General features: G+C 41.9%; 1 protein-coding gene across 4 annotated transcripts in view; it reads right to left on the bottom strand.

Moving 5' to 3' along the window:
- Nucleotides 1–2591: 2591 nt before the first annotated feature.
- Nucleotides 2592–22910, bottom strand: part of SLC6A14 (solute carrier family 6 member 14) — a 42512-nt gene continuing 22193 nt past the window's right edge. For 2 of the 4 annotated variants that reach the window (XM_083797704.1, XM_083797703.1), the window contains exons 2-14: nt 16749–16917; nt 14923–15054; nt 13221–13382; nt 11658–11793; nt 10879–11011; nt 9088–9228; nt 7796–8024; nt 7580–7705; nt 7362–7480; nt 6044–6143; nt 5709–5818; nt 4781–4948; nt 2592–4129 (exon numbers count right to left, since the gene is read on the bottom strand). In XM_083797704.1, coding sequence (XP_083653830.1) covers nt 3980–4129; nt 4781–4948; nt 5709–5818; nt 6044–6143; nt 7362–7480; nt 7580–7705; nt 7796–8024; nt 9088–9228; nt 10879–11011; nt 11658–11793; nt 13221–13382; nt 14923–15054; nt 16749–16917 — 1875 coding nt within the window. In that variant the 3' untranslated portion in view covers nt 2592–3979. Of the gene's footprint in view, nt 4130–4780; nt 4949–5708; nt 5819–6043; nt 6144–7361; nt 7481–7579; nt 7706–7795; nt 8025–9087; nt 9229–10878; nt 11012–11657; nt 11794–13220; nt 13383–14922; nt 15055–16748; nt 16918–17613; nt 17765–18175; nt 18199–22910 lie in introns of those variants that run through there. The other 2 variants (XM_083797706.1, XM_083797705.1) reach the window with 2 other exon arrangements.

Raw genomic sequence — 22910 nt, 5'->3', positions numbered from 1 at the left:
CTCAAATTGGGCAAATTATTTTAAGTTTCAAGAGTGTAAAACTTCATTATTTGTCTTTTTCAGTATTTAATAACCTGTATTTACTAATGTTTCAAAACCAAAGGATTTGGACTAAAAGGCAAAATCACCGAAATCACTGAAACCGTGTTTTTCCAATGAGGTAAATAGACTATTCCCCCAACCATTTCTTTGAGGCCAGCAGCCATTAATTTGTTTCAAGACTACTTTCAATTTAAACATTTTGGAACTTTCTGCCTGATCAGACATTGTGGAGCATTCCCAACATGCTTGAAAGGTGACTCGCAGGAACTGTATGATTTTGCTGTCAGCAGATGGGCTGTGCAAGCAGTAGATTTCTCCTTGGTCCTGTGTGGCTACTCGGAAAGCCAGCTCTGCCCATATTGGTACCTCTCGCTTCTCATTCATCCCTCTCCAAACAGCTGCACTACAACTATGTGAGGGATGCGCCATCCCTCAGAGCCCAGCTGCAGTACCATGGTGCCCCCATCAAATACATACATACTCATGGATTTGAAGCCAAACGATGACACAAAGCCCCGCCACAGTCCCACAAAATGAGGGAAAAAATAGATTTGAAGCTGAAACAAGAAAAGGAAGACTTCAATTTAAAACATGCATGTTGCTTTTGGGCCTGTGCTGCTACTTACCCCCCCTCACACACACACAAATAGCCAGGAAGAGGACACCTCAGCAAGGGCACGTCACCTACAGGTACGGAGAATGAGAACAGGGTGAATCTAGGGACTTGAAAGGGGACAACACAAAACATCCTAAAACTGAGTTGTGCAGCCATTTCCTAGGACTACCCGTCTGCTGGGATGACCTGCGGCCAGCTCCTTCCTCCAGAGAGGCCAGACTGGCTTTGGCAGGGCAGATGTATTGCTACCATAAGTCGGTCAAGCAGAGGTTAGATGGAGCACTGAGCATCTTTTTCCACCCAACCGGAACATGTAAAGAAAAAAAAAAAAAAAAGACAGAAAGAAAAAAAGAAGAAAAAAAAAAAAAGAAAACACCTTTTGATATTGCCTGACTGATTCAACGCTCAGAGGCTGCTCGAGGCTGCCCAACAGCCACCAGCAGGGCAGGACCGAGTGCCAAACGACTCCGTTTTCCGGCGGCTGCTTCGCGATGCAGGTCCCGGAGCCCCCGGGCGGGGCAGGCAGGGCCGGGGGCTGCTCTGGGCGCAGGGGGGTCCCCGCCCGCCCCCGCACCCCGCGCCGCGGGTGCCGGCAGCGGAGCCGCAAGCACGGCCCCACGCTGCTCTCTGCTGGGCAGCGCAGCGCCGCGCAGCCCCGGCTGGAAAGCGGCCGGGGGCCGAGAGGTGGTGCGGCGGAAACGCATGGATTATTATTAAGTTTGACTTCTCACCCCTGAGCCGTCTCTGCAATGGAAATGACTGGCGTGTGTGGGTGTGTTATGTTTGCTTTCATAAGCTAGGCCCCTCGCTGACTTACATGTTTATACAAATAATACAAGCACCATTTGTAATACCTCTTTTTAAATGTTTCCACGTTATAGATGTGGCTTTTTAGGCTATTTGGAACTGCTAATGTTCTAAGTTCTCTTTCCTGCCTGAAAACATACTTCTGCTTTGAGCCAATCCAAAATGAACATACTTCTTTTCCAGTTGTACTTTTCTTTTTCCAAGAGTTTTCCTCTCATTCCTGTTTAGTTTGATTCAAAACAGAACCACTTGAGCCTTTTTCCTTAAAGAAAAAAAAAAAAAGAAAGAAAGAAATATATATACATCTATATATATCCCACCATACAAGAAAAAACACAGGCACTTAGATCACTTGCCCAGCACAGAGCAACCTCTGTTTACCAGGAACACTACATTGGTCAGCACTGCAGATTTTTCAGCACAACTCGCACTAGGATGTTTGGCAGCAGGCTGCATGGGTGAGGAAGATGCCCAGGTGTGCTGCCTCTGTGCTGAGGGACAGCAATTCTTTGATAACCCTCAGGGGCTATTGAACAACCCCAGGTGCCAGGACAGAGTTGCGATGGGTAAGGAATATGAATGCTGACTCTTAAATATTTATTAAGACTCCTCAGCACATGCCAGCTTTCAGCAACGCAGGGAGTAAATCAGCTTACTCAAAGAGAACAGAATAACTGGGTGCTCTGCAAAGATGGAAGATGCTCATGCACACGTACACACACACAGAGGGATCCCAGCTCTGCTAGAGGCGAGGAAGGCAGACCTCATATTCAGAAACGTGCTGATTTTCTTACATTCGAATATAGAGAAAGCACCTAGCCGGGCCCCCAGCCCTTGAGAATTTGTCTTCTGTCGCTCTTCTGGGAGGCTTAGATGGTACAAGATCATGAAAATAGCTCTTAGAAGCCTGTAAGGGAAGTCTAGAGCAGAAGCCAAAACATTCCTTCCTAACTTCCCTAAGAAAATGATTCCTGAGGTTGAGCCTTTCCATCTGAATCTCCCAAAAGCTTAGGATCATGGAACAGGTGGTGGTACTTCCCACCCAACCAACTGCTCTCCACAGCTCCATGTAAAAGGCTGAAATCTCATTTTCCAGGTCAAAAAAAAAAACTCCGAACAAAACACATTAAAAACAGAAAATTGCATTTTATTTGCAATACAGTGTTGATTTGTCACAAAAATATCAATATAAAACATACAGCAAGGTATGCAGCTTGGGCATCGAGCCATTATCCACAATCCTTCAATGTCCAGAAACAGTGACAAAGCCCTGAGAGGAAGGGACAGCTAGAAACCCTGTTGCATTGTTCCCAAGGAACTATTATCACAGTGAGAGAGACATTCCTCAGCACACAAAATGTATGCATTCATTCCACAGATCTTTTCTTCCCTTTATTGGGAGGTCACTTGTATTTGGGAGCGCAGACTTACGCTTCTACCTAGGAACTGGGGAGTTAGGTTAAGAGAGCCTAACTTTTCAATAATCTCATGATTTCAGCAAATTTTGGACTACTGGTATTACAAGGCAGTTCTAACCTTCACTTGGGGTAAAGTTCTGCTTCTCTTGGCTCTACCGGAAGACTAATAACACTGTCCAAACCTTTGAAAAGCACTCTAGTCTCCTTTGCAAGGAAAAAACACAGCCTGAATGAAACATGCAGAGAACAATAAAAAAAAAAAAGTCTTGATGAGCGTAGAGAGAGCAGACAGCAGAAATCAAAAGTTACTATTTCAGTCTGTAGAACCTAATTACAGATTATTGGAAACAAAGAATTTTTGAATTATGGACAGATGAATGCTGGGAATGAAGCATGACACAAAAAAGATGACTATTTGTAGATCTCAGGGGAAATAATGATGAAGAAGCCTGCTTTTCACCATGTCATAGCCTTATTTCCAGTGATGAAAGTTTTTTGCTACTCAGCATTAAGATGCATAGATGAAATGAACACACACTGTAGAAAATATCAAATCCTGACCAGCCTCACAGCATTGAGCAAGGTTTAGAGAAAAAGTTATTCATATTCCCTAAGCTACAGAGCCAAGCAGCAGCACACTCCTGCAGCTCACCTTCAACTGGGGAGCAAATGTGGAGGGCAAAGCGCAGCAGAAGGTAGCAACTGCACACTGCCTGTAGCACACAGGTGCATGCAAGCACAGCACCTCATCTTAAATTTCACATGGCTGGGGAGCACCAGAATGTGTTTTTCTTCTCCTCCACACCAGTATGCACAGTCCAGCTGGATACTGGTTGGATGCAGTTAAGCGTGCCCAGTCCATCAGCCTGGGGAGGCTGCAGAGCATTTTTCTGCCCTCTCAACCAAATTGTCTGGGGAGGCGTGTTCCCCCTTAAACATACATCTCTAAAAATAAATAGTATGGCTTGCTTTCATCTGAGGGTTGAACTTTGAAGGGCAGAGGGTTGATTTTGCTGTTGTTGTTTTGCATTGTCACTTTCTAATGGTTAAAGAAAAAACACATCTATGTTAAAAAATTGTCATCCAAATGGCCATCTCATTCACGAAAGTATGTGAAGCCAGACACAGTAGGAATCTCATGTTCCTTTTCCTTTTTGGGATTTACAACATGGCTGTATCTTTCACCTCGGTGACATTCCAGATAGGGACCCCAGTTTGCAGTGGGCCTGCAGCAGCTCACAATACGCTGGAAAACAAAAAACAAGAGATACTTAATGTCCTACCTTAGTCTGTAGGATTCTTAAAACTCAATAAAGCTGTAATTCTGAATATGCCCTGCAACTCAACCAATAGCAGACAAATTATCTATGTGTTTTTTTTAAAGCATTCCAAATGTCTTTGTGTTCAGTAGATTCAGCCACAGAAATTATATAAGCAAAGAAAGCTGTGTCCAGCGGGACTCCTTGGCAAAGCTTGGCAAGGAGAGCATATCACAATTCCTACATTTGCTCATTTCAGTGAGGAATAGGAAGCAAAACTTCAGGAAAAAAAATATATATATATATATATATTTTTATATATATATATATATATTATTTTTTTGTGTGTGTTTTTTTTTTCTTCAAAGTTTAAAGGTAGATGGAATAACAACAGAAACCACGAAAAACACTGTTGAATGTGTGGGCACACTCCCAGAGAATTAGATTTTATCTTCATATCAGATCACAGTAGTGTACATTTACCTCCAATTAAACTACCAAAGATGTGCTTTCGTCTAAAAACGCAGTTGATGACACCTTGAGGTACTGAACATGCTCTTGAAAAGAGGGCACAGAAATTCCTTAAAATTCCAAGGAAAGTGAGATTTGATGCTCTGACAGATTTTTTGTGCCCTTACCTGACAAATGTTTCCTTCTGCTTTAAATATTTTTACAACAGCGACAATGGGAATCCAGATGACACAGAAGATAATCATACACCAGCCAACAGCAGTTCCCCAGGCTGGATATAACACTGAGCCATAAGTGGGAGTTGAAAACGTGACCAAAGACCAAACCAAAATTGCCTATTAAAATGAGAGAGAGAGAGAGAGGGAAGCAGAGTTCCACATAATTAACTTGCACTGTATTTCCAAGGTAGTTAAAAAAAGGACTATCTACAAATACTGCACAGTTCTCTCTTGCTTTCTGAACATGAGATTTGTTTATGCATCCCAACACTTCAATTACATTTACATTTAAACAGAATGAGATTTCTGGGTTCTGTTGCAATGTTATGCTGGAGAATATACGTGTCTGCAAATCTCTTGGATTTGTGATATTAACAAATTCTGTAATACAAATATAATCCAACCATCTACAACTACAATTAGAAATGCAGGAGTAATGAAAAACTGAGATGCATGTGACAGCACAGACAAAAATCTTACAGCTGGACATCCAAAGAGTAAATTCATGTCAGGGGTCTGTCCAGAAAATGGGATTTCTCTCAAACAGGAAAGTCTAGGTTTTCAATTCATCACTGCAGACTGAGAGAACAAGAAATTAGCTGCTAGGGCAGACTCTGGTTGCTCTGTGTTACTCCTTGAAACGTAGATTCATCTCACTAGCTACTGATCTGAAGGTCTAGCTTCTCCTGGAAAGGACCGAGAAAGGAGTGATATGTATAGGAAAGCACGGGTAGCATATAGATTGGTCTACTGACTCCATCATACCTTGTCTCTACATACGGTGCCCAGACATTCATCTCATGTCTGCATGAAAACCCATTCTATATCAAATTAATAAATTCTATCACACTAACGTAATCCAGTCATCTGCACTCACCACTAACAGCACAGGAGTAAGGAAAAACCAGCACATTCTCCACCACAGCCAAAAGAAACAGCTTTTCTTTCCAATCATCATCTCAATGTCTTCGATAAATCTGTTTCCTCCTGTTGAAAAACAATTACATGGTGCATTGTAAAGCTGGTATGTACCTTGCAAGTGTGTTTACTTAAAAGTAATAGAAGAAAGGTCTCCAGTTCTGTGATAACAAGATGAAAGACTTTAACCGTTAGGAAGTTATAAATATTTTATTGCGTAATATAAAACATTTAATATAGATTGTGCCTGTGATTGTATAGTCAAATCATGTCTTTTCAATGCAAAAAAATTACCGTAAATGTAGACGATGCCTATTATCTCCAGGACAGCAGCAATAAGTATTCCCCATCCAGCACAGAAATGATCTATTAAGTTAACCCAGTAAATTCCTGCCTGTAGAACAAACAAGAAAGAGGCAAAAATTTACCTGGTCCCCAAAATTTTTTTATGTAAATAAAATAAGTTGTGTCATTCAAATCTTTTTAACTAGTTACCAGTCCGAGTTTTTTAAATTCCTGATTCTTTGAGTTAAATACGCATCTGTGAACATTATTTTATTTAAATATCTCTATGTAAAATTGAAAAGCACGTCTGATGAAATACTATAGATCTGCATATTAACAAGATACGTGTACATGCAAAGTATATATAAACAGCTGATAGCAAGATTCAGCTTTGGAACTTAACAGTATCAAAGCATCAGCTTCACAGGAATACAAGAAAGAATATAAGATTAAATGTTGGCAAATATTGCTTCACCAGCTTGAATATTGAGCAACAGGAATAGCTATGCCAGTTAATAACTCTGATAGGTTTGTATATTCCTACACACACAAGTGTCCCAGAGTGGTTAAACACAGCTTTAAACACCTGAATACAGTAGTAGGATCACAAAGCAGGAAACAAGCTTTATAACACTTCACACTCCTTCATATTAAGTCCTTTGCAAATTTCTCTGTCTCATTTTATAACCTGTTTTTTGCTTGACCATACAACTGCCTATTCACCACAACCATCTTCATTACATTCTCAGACTAATCGCATGCATAAATCTGTATTTCTAATGTAAACATTGCAATGAACCTTTACATCCTTAAGAGCAACTGCCTCAAGAAAAAGTAGACTGTACAGAAAATTCCATATATTTCAGAAGTAACCATGAGCTAATTGTTTTTTATGACTTGAACAGGCTATTACTCAAATGCTGTCCTGTCTGTTAGTTGGTTATGAACACAAAGATCCCATCTACATCTAGAAACAGTTCCCACAGTGCTGCAGATATACTGTATACATATGCTTGAGATTAGACAGATAATCTCCTAAACTTAAGAGCAAAAAGTCAGGTTGACGCCTCACAGGCTATTTATAGGCCTTCTATTTAAAAGCATATCTCAGTTTAGTAACCACAGAAAGCTTTAGGTTCTTCAAAGTTTCCCCATGAGAATTTCCGCTTTGCATGTCCAGCACATTGACAAGATTCATGATTCTCTCAGATCCATAAAAATAAAAAAGGAGCACTCAAGGAAGCCCTTGTCACACTGTGAAGGGATGATTTGAGTTATCACTTGCCACATAACTAAAGCCATTGCCAAAGAAAGTTTAATGCCTCACCTGAGTAACACAGATAAGACCAAGAAAGAAGAGCAATATGCACACACCCAGGGTTATAGGGATTCTCAACTTTTTCATCATTTGGGGATATATATCTTGTATGGTGGTTGTAAGTGTTTCTGCAAGGGAAGGATAAGCGTGGGTTTCGAACAGAAGCAGCACAATTACAAAAGGACTTTTCATTTGAAAAGCAATGGGTTATTTAGAGCCTCACTCACCTATGGTGGCAAATTGAGAGTCAAGGCCCAAGAGCAGAAGCATGAAGAAAAATAAAAAGGACCAAAGAGGAGAAACTGGTAGCTTGGAGAGAGCCTCTGGGTATGCTACAAATGCCAGATCAAAACCTGCAAAGAAGTGGAATGAAAGATGTTACTGTTATGCCTTGGTCGAAGTAGGTCCCTATATTGACAACAGCCTTGTGCAGATCAACCTACCTGAATCTACAACCTCTGAGACAGGTCTCTCCAGCACAAATGCCATATGTCCCAAGACGGAGAAAATTGCAAACCCAGCAAACACACTGGTGAGGCAGTTTGTTACACAAACAAAAATAGCATCCGAGTAGCAGTTGTTGTGGAACTTATTGTACGAAGACAAAGCAACAAGCCCACCCCATGCCACAGACAGGGAGTAGAATATCTGAGTGGCTGCATCTTTCCAAACCTGTCAGAAACAAGAACATGAGAGTTACTGTACTACTTATAAAACATACCACAAATATTCAAGTCTTCCCTCCATGGCAGCTCCAGGATTTTTCTACACTTAGTCAAAATATCTAATTTTATTTCATATGAATTTCAGAGTAGGTGGGATATAACTTGCTAGTGACTCTGCAGTCTCCAGCAAAAAATAATATCATCTGTGATCTCAGGAAGGTCACATCCCAAGTATGTTGCCAAATATGTAAGCCTTGTTGGATTAACCCTGAAGAAGAGATTCAATTCATTCACATATGTAGGTTGTCAAGATAGGAGTCTTGTCACAGTGCCAATGAATAAGGAAAACCAGGACAGGGTATGAGAAATGAGAGTTTCCATGTGCTCACCCACTTGTGTTCCTCACACCATGACCCAGACAAACCACTTCTGTGAGAAACTGTGCCTCTGCTGCAGCCCCACAGTTAGTGCCAAATGCTTGCAAAAAATACCACAAATTAAGTGCACTGAATATTTGCTTTTCTTCAAACAGATCTAATGCTGTCCTAAACTAGAACAGCAAAAAATCCAGGCTCCCTTTGCATGCAGTGCCTTTCCCTGTCCATCTAATTTTTTGAGCTAAATTGCTGTGCAAGGCACAGCACGAATTTCCAACTCAGGTGGTCCTTCATTTTTCTGATAAAGGCCCTTGAAATCTTTAGCAACGTAGGCCTCGCAAGGAAGCAATGCTCGCTCCCACAGCAAGAACTTTCTCAGGCTTTGCTAGGATGAAACCCATGCCTCCAGAGAACTACTTGGAGGCAATACAATAGAAATTGCTACTGTCTGGTGTGGTAGGGAGGAAGCAGAGGGTATATACTTTTTAGATCAAGCATAGCTAGAACAGGAACTTGGACTTCTTATAGAGCTGGAAAATCAGAACCCAGCTGTGGATAAGGAACCAGGGCAGGAAGTGAAGAAGCATTTGACTGGATTAAAAAATAAAATAAATAAATAAATTGCTCCATAAATGACAAGCCCATACAACCACAGAAGTTTGTCATGCCTCCAGACCTCACACTATGTCTCACCTCTGCCTCCATCAGCTTGGTGATGTTGGACTGTTTCCCAATGTAGTATTCAATGCCATCCAGAGCACCTTCCAGGGTGGCACCTCGTACCAGTAAGATGAGCAGGATGACATAGGGGAAGAGTGCAGTAAAGTAGACAACCTGCAGAAAGAAGGGTGGGGACGCACATTAGCAGTGAGGGGATGCACAGCCCTCTGTGCATGAGGAATAATGAGTGTTTAGGCTAAGAGCTGCTGGTACAAACAAAGAGCAGATGATTAGGGAAGTGAGGCTGAAGGTGAACACACATGTCAAACACTAATCATCTGGCTTAGCCAGTTCTGGAACTTCATTCCAGCAGAAAGCCCAAGCCACATATCCACTTCTTAGATACCACTTGATCAGTTTCAGAAATGTTTTCTGGTATGATTTACTGCAGTAGCAAGGCCTAAACTCAACTACCCCAGCTGCCTCTTGCTAGGCAGTGTTTCTAGCGAATGAGAGATTGGAGACAGTCTAAATTAGGTTATCAGGATGGAATTATCTCCTGTTGAGACTGAAAAAGAAAACCATGCTGGAAGCTTTTATTTTTACTGGAAACAAAGATTTTAAGCTCTCCCAGACACAGATCTTTTTTGTTGTTTGTCTATTCAACTTCTAGCATGATGGGATCCAGGCCAGCAGCAGGGCCCAGCAGTGCTATTATGCTGCAGGTTATATTCAACAGTACTATTGTTTCTCTAATCTTGGTTTCAGTGTTACACAGCCAGATAATTGACACAATACTTCTGATTACATCAAGCCATAGCACTACACCATCATATGACCGGTTGTCGTATTTAAAGACCTCCTTCACATATATTTGCCCACAATGGCCAATTCTCTCCACTCTTCATCTTTTCCCAATTCCTTCCCAACTAGATTGTTCTGATTCTTAACTTTTCCTCAAAGAGCCTTACCTTAATACAAGAACAGAAGTGACAGTTGGAAGAGCCATTTGCTGGGAACCCAAGAAATGTGAGTATAAGAAGAGCATTATGCCAGAAAAAAACAAGGCTGGGAAAGCACAGGTATTCCACAGGTAATCCAGTACTGAGAGAGACGGTAGAAAGCTTGAAATAGAAAAGGAGACTAGAGGGAGATATTAGAATGAACAAGAGCAAACAGGTAGTAAGGAATCACAGAAGGCAGGAAAAAATGAAATTCAGCCTTCCTGAAGTCTGGAGAGGAACTCACCTACCCCAGGAGAACCCAGGCAGCCAGGGGAGCTCAGCAGAACCAGAGTCTGAAAACCAGCATCTGTGGGGACCTGGCCCCTAAAATCTGCTTGAAATCTTGAATATAAACAAGATTTCACAACCAAGTAGGAACCAGTACCTGCATATCTGTTTGCAGGACTTGACCTGTATTGTCCAAACATCTCAGCTAGTCTGTAGGTGCAAATTATTGGGTGTTACCAGGGCGGGCAGGTGTGTGCAGTCACATGCACATGTCCATCACAACAGGCCAAGCAACTGCCAGAATTCAGCCTGGATCACTTGCATGACAGCACAATCTCTGAATACATGGCCCTGGTAGAGCCAGGAAAGCAGTGCATTAAGTAACTGCTGTGCAATCAGCACCTTACTCATATTTTATGTAACAGTTATGAAGCCAAGGAGCAGCAACAACATCTAATTCAGAGACCAACAGAGGGTAGTGGGTTAGGATTGCATCCTGCCTTGTGCTAGCCTCCCTCAAGTCCAACTGACATTGGAAGTGCTGCTAGGCAGGATCAGGCAAGAAGTCTGCTGTCTGCTTTTCCTAAATTACCTTTCCAGAAGATTTTATTCCTTTAAACAATGCAGCTCCAACAATCATCCAAGACAGGAGGAGGCACAGGGCCAGGTACCACACGATGTTACCAGTCTCGTCCAGCCCACTTGAGCGCTGGAGAGCCACTTTACTGAAAGCACAAAACACTGCAATGAGAACAGAGTGACAGCAGAACACACTCCCCTTTGGCCCCTTCCTAAAGGTAAAGGAAAATGTGCTGCTTTCTGCAGATATTACAAGACCCTGCAGACGTTTTCATGAGTGTGCAGTTGTAACTGCATGATTGGAGTTGAAAAAATATTTAACTGCATGTTTTTCACTTTTTAATTTCCGCCAGCCCTCAGTTCTCCATATGTCTTCCATCATGACTACCACAGCCTTTCAAGTTAACCATAAAATTCTAATGGCAGAAAAAGAGCCTGTGAGAAGAATCAGTTCCCAGGCAAATAAAAATAATGTGGCTAAAGAAACAGTTTTCACAGTAGGCCCAGGTTCAGAAGGTGAATATATTTTACACAATAACTCCTTAAAAAATATATATATTATATATATATATATATACACACACACACCATATATAAAGATATGATGTAGTTCCAACCAGGACTCAAGAGAAGAGGACTTCTTTAGATGGATTATTTTTCAGTTTGCTACAGATTGACTCTTTTGCTTCCATATATATAATTTTGAGTGCCCAGCCTCACCAATGAAAACTTAAGTTCTGTCTGCACAGATTTACATGCCCACACTCCTTGACTAGTTTGTGTCTTACTTACTTCCAGTACTGCTCACTGGGAAATTGCACTGGTTTATAGTTTATGGTGTCATTGATACACGTGAGATTGTTGCTTGTGATGAATGAGTAGTTTGCATGAATGATTTCTCCATTTAAGGTTGCATTGCAGTCACTTACTGAAAGAAAAAGTGAAACAGAAAAAAAGACCTATTAACAGGCAGTATAATAGGCTTGCATTTTTTTTATCACTAAGTATGTTTTCTCAAGTTATAGCTTCAGTTTTTCTACTAAAGTGGCAACATTTAGAAGTAAATTTGAACTACTACTTGCAGCTGTGAGTTTATTACTCTGAATGTAAATCTAAACACCAGAAATCTGGTGTGCTTAGCTCCCCCTTTCACTTTTTGTAAAGAGTACTTGCAAAAGGCAGAACTGAGGATAGTTAAGATCTGGGCCTTAGTTATTCTATGAAAACCTTTGTCCCAAACCAAGCTTACATGCTGTTTATCCTCTAGCAGCTTGACATTATTATGGTAGAGGACTTCTAAAGAACTTTAAACATTTTCATTACTGTCATTGGTTTTTGTTGTGGTTGTTTGTCAGTCTGTATTTGGGGGAGGGGGTGCTAGAACATCAAACAAACATGATCTGCTCTCAGTATTGAAGAACAGCACCGTATCAGCACTTAGTGTGGAAGTCTGGTTGAAGAATACTTGAGATCATCACCTTCAGTTGTGTTTTGTATTGCTCCAGCACTTTGAAATTCTAGGTTAAAACATGTTTGTTCTACTCATAAGCAGGAGTCTTTTTTTTTTTTGTTAAATAAAACATCTTAACTTCATTTTATGAAACCTATGAATCTTATGAGATATTACCAAATATACAGTTAATAGAGTTACAATTAGATTAGCTTTTTAAACAATATAATCCATCATGATCCTGTCCCTGTTATTTTAATAATTTCAGAGGTTACATGGCAACACATTTCCAACTGGGCTAATAATTAATAATTATCTCACCAACTTCACCTTTTGCCTTAAACTGGTCTGATACGGAAATTGGTGAGATTAGTGTTTGGCAGTACGTGGACTGCCAAACATCAAGAACAATAGCATGGAGATATGCTCTAAACATAGAATAAAGTGCAAAACCAATGCCTTGTTGGTGCTTGGGATTACCATAGCCACAGGAGAGGCATGAAAGTACCCCCAATAAAAGAATAAGATAGTATAAGAAGAAAAGTAAGAATAAAAAAAGTAAGAATACTTTTGTTTCACATAAGGGAGGTATTTACTTTGCCATGAAGCCCAATGAAATTGGAACACAGTATTTCTTCTAGTATGTACAATCCCCAGAAACATCAGAGCTTAAAAGAGAAAAAAAGGCAACCAACAATGAAAGTCCACCCCACCTCTCTGTAGATTTCCTAAGTACCCAAAACTGGTAAAAGGGAAGCAGACAAGCTTCAGGCTTGTGTGTTTAGAGACAAAATCCAGGAACAACTGTTTCAAGCCATCTTGCACCTATAATTTCTCCCAGAAAACAGCACGAAGTACAATTTTTCAAAAGAGTAATATTAAGCTATATCTGTTAAGTTGAGTACTTAGGCGTGTTTTGCTGCAGAACTCATCTGCCCATGAAAAGCAATCTGACCATGGTAGCACTTTTTGAAATGAGGCAAATAAGTAGTAGAGTGCATAAGCGATGATAACATTGTAGTAGATTGCCACAAACGTTGAGATGATGACCATCGTGACGCCCACTCCTAAGAAAGAGAAAAGACATTTGTCTTAATTACTCTGATCTTGGGCTGAAAAATTGAACAGCCTTCAGCTGAATTTTAAGAAGTTACTTGGGAAAAAGATTACTTTTAATAATTGCAAACAGCCACCATGAAATGGTAAAAACATAAAATGAGAGGTATAACCAACTCAGATGTGGTTTTCAAACAGAGTTTGAATAAGACCCATAGAAAAACTGGGATAGTTGTTAAGTCCAAGTCTAAAGGAGAAATTCAATTTTTTTGTTCTCTCCTAGTTCAGTGGGAAGCTTTGATTGCTTAGTAAAATAAAAGAAACTATACAAAAACTAGGACTGATCAAGACATTCTAAAGATCCTTGTGTAATGATTAATTTTGCCAGTAAATGAGAAACAACACAGCTTAGTCTATCTCTGTGAATAATACTGTTATCCTCCTTTGTTAAAATTAACATTGTTCTGAAAGTTTGGGAAAATCTGCTAAACAGGTCTTAATTGTTTTAGAGTGTATATTTAAATTTTTATCTTCACAGATACATAAAGCATTAGCTATGTCTATAGACTTTTGCTTTGCAGATAAACACACTGCTCTTCTCGAAAATTGTTTTTTGTGCTGCAGAATGGAGACTGGCAAAAGGAATAAGTATTTAGCCAATCAGCTAGATTGTAATCCCTTTTGTTTCTGTAGAGCAGGTGGCAAGTAAAGTTCTTACTGTATCAGAAGAAACTTCCTTGTTCCTACATTAATTTCTCTGATAGATAAAGAGGACAAACAAGACCAATTACATAGTCCTTTACACCCATCAGTAGAAGTCCTGGATGAATATAATTGAGTAACGCATGCAGCCAGTTGCTTCCAAATGCATGTCTTCATATCAAATTCAAACTCTCACAGAGATATGCAAACTACTACTACAGAATATAATTTCTCTTATCACAAGAGGCACCTCATCTTATAAAGCTGGCGTCTAACCTATTTTATCATAACAACAGATGAATCCCAATGCAGTGACGTGGATGAATGCACACACAGTGGTGCACAAAACAATCAACCCTGTTTTCCTGTGCCAGCTCCAGTAGCCAAACACAGAATTAGCAAATCAGCATGGAATTGCTTTGCGAGGTATTTAGGATATATACGTAAAGAAACAGCAGTAAAGTTAAGTTCCGAAAAATGATTTGCAACCTCTTACATACAGTGCCAAGTATTTAACTAGGGTTTTCCTCACACAGCAAGCTCTCTAACTTTCCTCTCTCTGGACAGCTGCAGTTAGCCTGGCAGGCTGCATGACACCAGGGCAAATCACAGATAAAGCCCCTCATAATTAACAACTTCATGGAAAATCATTAACCCACACCTATTTATTAGTTCACTAGTGAGAAAGATATATATTTGAGAGTGTAACACTAACCTTGTAATGGTAGGAATATTCTCCACACAAAAAAATGACTTCTCATAGTTAATAGATGTGGATTAATGATTAGTCCACGGAATTGTTTACTAATAAAATGAGAAATAACTATAAGAAATTTTAACGATACCCACCTTGAAACAATGGTAATATTCTCCAGACAGAAATTGGCCCTAGACTGGCAAACTGCCCCAGGGAACATTCCATGAAAAATAAAGGCAAGCCAGCTAATGCCAACATCAGTGTATATGGGATTAGAAAAGCACCTGAAGGAAGAAGGAAAAAAAAAAAACAGCACATAAAACAATGAATATTTCAGTAGTCACCACAGTTGTAGTACATTCTATACTCCCGCTTTTCCCTGCCTCAAATAACCCACTGATTGTTTGTTTTGCTTTTTGCAGAATATAGATTTATAAACCTTTTTTTCTGTAAGACTAAATAGTACCTATGATGAAGAGACACAGATTACCAGAAGAACCAATTATTTACATAGTATTATTTCTCTTATAGAATTAAAAGCATTTTACAAGAACTGCTGAAGACTGTTCTCAGAGAAACAGGAGCACTGCTCAGCTGTAGGCTCCATTGGCTTTGTCTGCTTTCTATTTCATCTTCTGGCTTTTAATTTAAAGAGGAACAGAACCATCTCTTCATGTACTTAACTGTGAGTTGCAGCTGCACTGTTAGAGTAGCTACTGGATGTCAAAGCATGAAAATTATTTTATACGGTTGGCTGACTCCTGTGTCAAACAGGATCTCAGCACGGCTTTTGTGTGAGTCCATCTTAAAGTGCACATTAACCTGATATCAATGAGAACCCTGTTCTGTAAAGGGATTGGCACTGCTTTTGTGTGTGTTCAAAAAATAGGGAAAGTGAGAGTTCAGCTTTCCTAAACATGACCTGATATCCACACGTGTAAGTGAACTGAAATCCATCCTCTTTGCTGTCAAACATAAAAGCAATCAAGGACCCAGTACTACAAGGAACTGCAAATACCTGCTGTAACTTAAGGATGTAAATCCCCCCTCCGAATTAGCTGGGGCAAAGAAAGGATACAAAAAATGGCACAGATATGCTCCAAATGCTAAGCTTTCTGCTGCAGCAGATACAAAGCCACCTAGTAGATGGCATAATGTCATGGCTTGTTTTGTTTTCACAATTTTCTTCAACAACCGTAACTAAGACAACTGGGCCAATAACCTCAAACCAATAAAACGTCTGTACCAAGAATCTCATCTTGTGTTTCACATGCAGCTGAAAGCACTGTGTTGCATTCAGAAACCAGAATTTGACTTAAAATGACTGTTAGGCAGAGTAAAGAAGTCTATACGGGTAAGTTCTCTGCAGTTACTTGGCATTTACACTCTCTTTAATTAGGGGCAGTTGTCTGGCAGGTAGACAAAGCCCTGGGATCATAGGCGGGGAATCCAGAGCCTCCATTTGGCTTTGCCACTAGTTTATCCTGTTAGCAGGTAAAGGTTCTCTCTGCCTCACATTTCTCAAGTATCTGATGGGGATAATTATCAAGCTTGGATTAATTATTCCGGCTTAGCTTGCTTGCTGGGCAAAACAAAGGTTGAGAGATAATTCAATTGCTCTCTACAAACATATCAGAAGGTTAACACTGAGGAAGGATAATGGCTATTTAGGTTAACAGAGGATATTGGCACATTGATAAAAAGATGCAAGCCTGTCACGAGTAGATCATTAGAGCTCTGGAATACTCGGATGGAAGTTTGCAGTTAAAACTCAATATTTCCCTCCTCAGGTGGTACCCAAAGAACACAGAGATGCTTCTTCCTCCTCTTGCCTTTCCTATCAGTGGGCATTATGCCATTTCCCAAGGAGATGCTCACATCCAGCTTTGACAAAACACACCCAGCCTCAGGGCTTGCCTTCACCACTCTCAGAGACAGCAAGGTGTGCCCACCCAAAACGGCCATTCAATACAGTTACCTCCACCGTTCTGGTAGGTGAGATAGGGAAAACGCCAGACGTTGCCCAGGCCCACAGCGTAGCCCACCATGGAGAGCAGGTAGTCAGCTTTGTTCGACCAGTTGCCACGTTCCAAGTTCTCATCGCTGTCACTGGCATGGGCATCTTTTTCATTTGACAAACTGAAGTCCTTGGAAGAGAAGAAGGATGGCTTGGGATCACTCACCCCCGATGTGAGCAGGGCTGTCATATCCTCACTTATCTGTCCGCAGCTGCACCTGGGCATCACTGAGCAGGGCAGCTACACAGGGAAGGCAGAGCCAGGCGGATTGCCAGTCCAGCTGGTCCCTGGCCAGGCAGCATGGACCTGTTAGAGAATGTCGTCCCAGAGAGCCCAAAGAATCTTCAGGGACAGTCTTGCCCTACTCCTACCTCAGCCCCTGTGGGGGCATCACTTCCAGGGGACACCCCCCCCTACTGTGCCCCTGTACATGCCAAGGTACACCCCTACCTGTCCAGGTGTTGACCCCAGCTCATCCCCCTTTGCTTACATGTCTGAGTGCCCTTATATTCTTGTACCTGCCTGAAGATGCTTTAATGCCTGCTAAAGTGCAACCATACCTCACCTGTCCAGCACTTCCATGGCTGCCCAGGTACACATACCCTTCCAGCCCAAGTGCCCCACGCCCACACGGGATACCTTCATATCCTACCTGCTTAGGTTCACCCATACCTGTTCTCCCACACCTGCCCAGGTACCCCCATCGCCCACCTGCCCAGGTGCTCTCATACCTGCCCAGGTGTCTCTGTACCTCACCTGCCCTTCATGCTTTCATACCTGCTCGAATTCCCCCACCTGCCCTGTGCCTCCCCCCCCCATCCCCACCTTCTTCTTCCCGCAAGAGAGGAAACCCGGCAGGCTGAGCATCCCCATAGCTGCCGCTGCCGCTGCCGCTCCGCTCTGCCCGCGCCGCCCGGCTCCTGGTCCTTTATCGGAGCCGCCTCCCGCCCGCCGCCCGCCCCCCTGCCGGGAACCGCGGCCTCGGGGCTGCCCCGCGGTCCGGGCGGGGCCGCCGGCGATGCGGCACCTCCCGCCCCAGGGGCGCTGCTCAAGGCATCCCCTCGCCACCCGCCCCAGTCCGTGCCCACTTCCCCTCCGCACACCGACCGCGCAACCCACATCCTCGGCAACACCCACCTGCCTAAGCCTGCCCCAGCCTCCTGCCCACTTCCCCTCCTAAGTACCCCCTGCCCTTCCCAGCCTTGCCCCAGACCCGCTTCCCTCATCACACGCCTTCTTCCTTCTCTGCCCGTACCTTGCTTCCACCTACAGAGCTGCCAGCTCCCCCCCGACACACACACGCCTAAGCACCGCACGCCTGCCAGAACAGCCAACCCCACGCTCATCCCCTGCCTCTCACTGCAGGGCTGCTGCCCAGCCACCTCACCTATGTTCATGCCGTACCAGCAGACCCCTGCTCACGAGTCACCCCTCTTTCATATCCAGTTCCCACACATCCCTGCCTCCTTTTGCTTCCCTCTCTTCTCCGTGCTGGAGGAGTCTGAGCAAAAGAGACACATGAAAGCAAAGGGCACAAGGGGGTTAAACAAGATGGAAATTTCAGTTTCTAAACACACCTTCCAAGCACAGGACAGGCACAGAAAGGGCAGGTCATAAAAGCAAAGCCAACCTCCAGAGGAGGAATTTAACGAGCATGACAACTTTAATGACAACTTTTCTGAAGACCTCCCCTGCTTCACCCACCCAAGTGGCATTCCCCAGGCATGCCCTAAGGACACAGAGGAATATGTTGGCCAAAGAATACCAGGTGTTCGTGTGCAAGGGGATGCAGGTTGACTAGCTGCTTAAATGCATCTTCAGCTGCTCTTTTCTAAGACACTCAGATCCACACTCTGACAAACATACACTGTCGGTCCTCAGTTAGTGAGATTTCTTGTTGAAGAAAGCACTACCATGGCTCAGTCTAGCCATGAGTAAGAGCTGTATCAGGAGTGAGAAGTGTGGGAGACAGTGTTTGAATCATAGGAAGGTCAAATCAGATTTTTACTTAAAAATAAAAAATAAAAAACACCCTGTGCAGCAGGTTCTGTAGAAGACTTCTATTTTAGCCACTAGAAGGATGCTAGAATACTGTATCTTTTGAACAGAAAGTAAGCACAAGTCTAGTGTGCTGGCCTGATACTCTGGAAATTAAAATAAATGAATCAAGTAAATGCTCTTGACAGGTTGCCCATGAATGGTGGATTCAAACAGTCAAGCCACAAAATGCCAAGGTTCAAACCAGTTCTGCCCAAAACAACACAGAATTTACATACCCTGAGGACAAACCGAGAAATCAGGCAAGATCTTTCCAAAGCCAATTTGATTTAAACAAACTAAAATAACCTTTCTGACAATCCTGATTTGAGTTAGGAGTATGAAATATATAAAATGAGATAGCATGACTTTGTTTTGGATTCTGGTATCTGTGGATTACTAACTCCCCAGGTAGAAAAGAAAATGTTCCTGCAAACAATGCTGGGCCTGACAAAAGCACTGACTTCTCTTCCCAACTCATGATTCAGAACTAGTTATCAGCTTGTTTAGAAACAAAATGAGATGAAAAACAACCTGTTAACCACAGCCTCTCCCTCCTTATTAGGATTAAGTGCATGTTGTAATGTTGTGGAGTCACCAACTGTGGCATTTTCTCTGTGTAACTCAAGATGACTAAAAGTAAAACTATACTGGAGGTATCGCTCCTGGGATGCATTCAGTTTCTAACCATTCGAATGTTTATTTCTAATACATTTTTGTATTTAAAGAGAGAAATAAAAATCACAGAACAGTCAACATTCCAGGGGTGATCAGTGGAGAGATGAGTGTAGTTAAAGGGGAGAATTGTGCCTGAAGCAGAGCTTTATTTTGCCTGTGTGTTAGATATGCAGCTGAATAGCACAGTACTTTGATCTGCATTTACTAGAGGTTGAGACCATCAAGCTTGAACCCTGAAGGCTGCTTCCTTACAGCTAGCACAGCCACCCCCACCCACCAAGCACCCTGTGAGCCACTTATCATTGGAATGCCTCAGCTAGAAATACAGAGATAACAGCCTGGCTTTGGCAAAGATGAGATATCCCATCTCCTGCCCAGCAGCGTAGCAGGTACCTAAGTCACCTTTTACCTTGGAAAATCACTCCTGAATTATTATGAACTCAACTTACTGAGAATTCTGTTAATCTAACTTTTTAAAAATATATCTATTGTTAATAACCTTAATGTGCTGACAATACAGCAAACAATCCTGGCAGTTCCTAGGGAGTAGAGAGATCCCCCATGTTTTCCATTCAGTTGCACCAGTGATTTTATCGCATGTTGGACATGGCCTCTAGCTATCACAATACAGCTCTGACAATGAAGTAGATGTATTTGGTATGCTTACTTAAGAACAAGATGATTAAACTCTGTTTCTTAATATCTTCCACGATAACAATGCTTACTAGCGTTGGCACCTGGCACACACATTCAAAACTGATTCAGTAGACAAAACCAATGCTAGGGAATTCACCATTCCTATTGCCAATGAGCAGAAACTAAAGACCAGAAAACCCACTCTGTGAACAGAAGCAGTGGCTTTAGAATAGCAGTAATCCTTGCACTGAAGCACTAAAGGGAAGTTACTGATATGTGTACTAGGCAGGCAGTCCTCTCTAGGATAAAGTGATCCAGAGAGGAACAAGAGTGAATGCTGCAAGAAAACCTGAAAATTCACCAACAGATGCAGTCTAAACATGGGACTTAGCTGTACACATCTCCTACAGTGTTAACAGTGACACCAAGGAGAACACTGTCCCAGAGGATACAGTTGTTGTTGCGAAGGAATAAATACAGTGACTGGTCATTGGGCCTTGGTCCATGCAATTACATTATAGAGATGGTAAGACCACAGGCATCTGGTAAGATGGTAAGACCACAGTCCTGGAAAAATGGTCATGAATCTTGAATTAAGTTCCCTCCCATCCAGAAAAGATCAAGCAGCTGCATATGTGTGGAAAACTTAAAAATCTCTGTAGAGTTGCTTCATATCTTTTAACATGCTTGTAGCTAGGCTGTATTACTCATACTTTTGGTATTTGCACGTGCTTTGCAGACAGTGAATTTATCACCAACAATCCAAAGAACCTGTATATCTGTTGCTTTAGTAAACTGTACTGCTCATTAATCTAGCTGTGGTAGTTCACATTGAATACAGCCAAACTCTTTTAGGTATGGCTGTGGTAGTTCATGGAACGCAACTAGATTGAGGGTGTATAACATTTTTTGTGCATCCATAATCGTGATAGTTCAGTACACTGAACACAACTGGACTTATAATAACTATTTGGGTATCACTCCCACTTGCTTTGAGCTTTAACGCAACAATATGTAAGTGTCCACCTATGAACGGCGGTGGTGAGGCACTGGAACGGGTTGCCCAGAGAAGCTGTAGATGCCCCATGCCTGGAGGTGTTCAGGACCTAAATGGCCTTTAAAGTCACTTACTTCCAACCCAAGCCATTCTAAGACTCTGTGAGATGCAAATCATGTAGTTCAAAATAATGTCTGTCCTAGCTAAGAGTCCAAAATAAGCAAGAGACCAAATGCAGGAATAATTGCCAGTATTCTGCAAAGCTAACAGGCAAACACACCAATGGTACACAAAGGTCCTATGTGAAAAGCTGGCAGACTGGTCCAGCTGCCTACAAGCTAACACATTTTATCTGTGTAGCTCTCTATTATAGAAATTAACTTTTGGTATACCTGTAAATTCAGCTACGAGACATTCACCCCATGGAATACAGTGTGGTGTCATGAACCTGCTTCACACCTAGGAAAAACAAGGTATGTGCCAGCATGCATTGGATGGTCATGACAAGGGTGCTGGTACCTTCCCACAAAGCCAAAAATTGGAGTGATGGACTGCATATCTGTATTTGCTGGCTGACAGAAAGAGCTTCCTCATGTTTCCTTTATTCCAGCATCATTGCAGCAGCTTCTCCACAGCTGCAGACAAACATTAGGTAACCAGATGGCAGTAACACATGCAACCAAATTAAAAAAAAAAAAAAAAAAAAAGTTGGTCTTCAGGACCTGAGGAAGATGTCACATCTAAACCATATAACCATCTCTCACCAGCACATAATTACTGTAATCCAGACCTCCGCAGCCACATTGTACTCTAGATGAGAAGAGACAGAAAGCCAGAAGGGACTACTATAAACTTACAGACAAGGTAAAGCAGATTTAGGCATTAGGCTCCTGCAGTAACAAGGATTATCTACTCCTACAGAGATGAACAAAATTAAGCCCGACAATTCTTACTTAAATTAATACTTTTTGTTTAAGAAAGTATCAGCCTTGGTTAAAAGACCAGGAGATGGTGATCTTAGTGGTCAGCTGGACTGCAGATGATCTGGAAGAACCTTTACCACTAAATTAAAAAAAAACAAAAAGTCAATCAATGATCAAGTAACCAACAAAACCAAGACAGCATTCTCCATCAGGTGAGAAATGTATTATTTCATTGTATGCCAGCTGTAAGCAAGGTGGGATTACACCTGGAAGGAATGTACAGCAAGAATTACACAGAAGACAAGACAGAGAGATGATGATAGTATTAATGAGGGCACGGGCTATGCAAATTCAAGAGATGAAACCCATTGTTTTTCTGAAGTAGCCATCTGCAGCTGCAGAGAGGTACTTGAAGAAGCAGGCTGTCAGGGATTGTAACAGAACACAAAGAGAGTGGAAAATAATTATTTAAGAGTCCTCTGGCCAATACTCGCTTGCCTAATCCTAATGGCCTCCATCCAACATTTTGTGTGAGTCAGACAACTGAAACAGAGCAGCATATTCTGCTTCCAGCCCTGCTGATCCCTTCAGGGTGAGGGATGAGATTTTGTTCATGGGAAATGGAGATGTTCTTTTATACATCCTTCTTCCTGGATCTGTTTTTTGTTTATTTGTTGTTTGTTGGTGTTGTTGTTTTTTCTTTATGGCCTTTGTGCCCTTTTTTTTTTTTTTTAAACCACAGCTGGAAGTTTTTGGTTGGTTGGTTGGTTTTTGTCTCTGCTGTTCAGCAGGTCATTAGGAAGCTAACTTCTGTTCAGTCTGGATCTCACAGCCAAAAGCTCATTTTCATT

Source organism: Anser anser (genome assembly GCF_964211835.1).
Source record: "Anser anser genome assembly, chromosome: 13".
In the NCBI taxonomy this organism is placed as follows: Eukaryota; Metazoa; Chordata; class Aves; order Anseriformes; family Anatidae; genus Anser; species Anser anser.
This window is presented reverse-complemented; position numbering and strand designations above follow the sequence as displayed.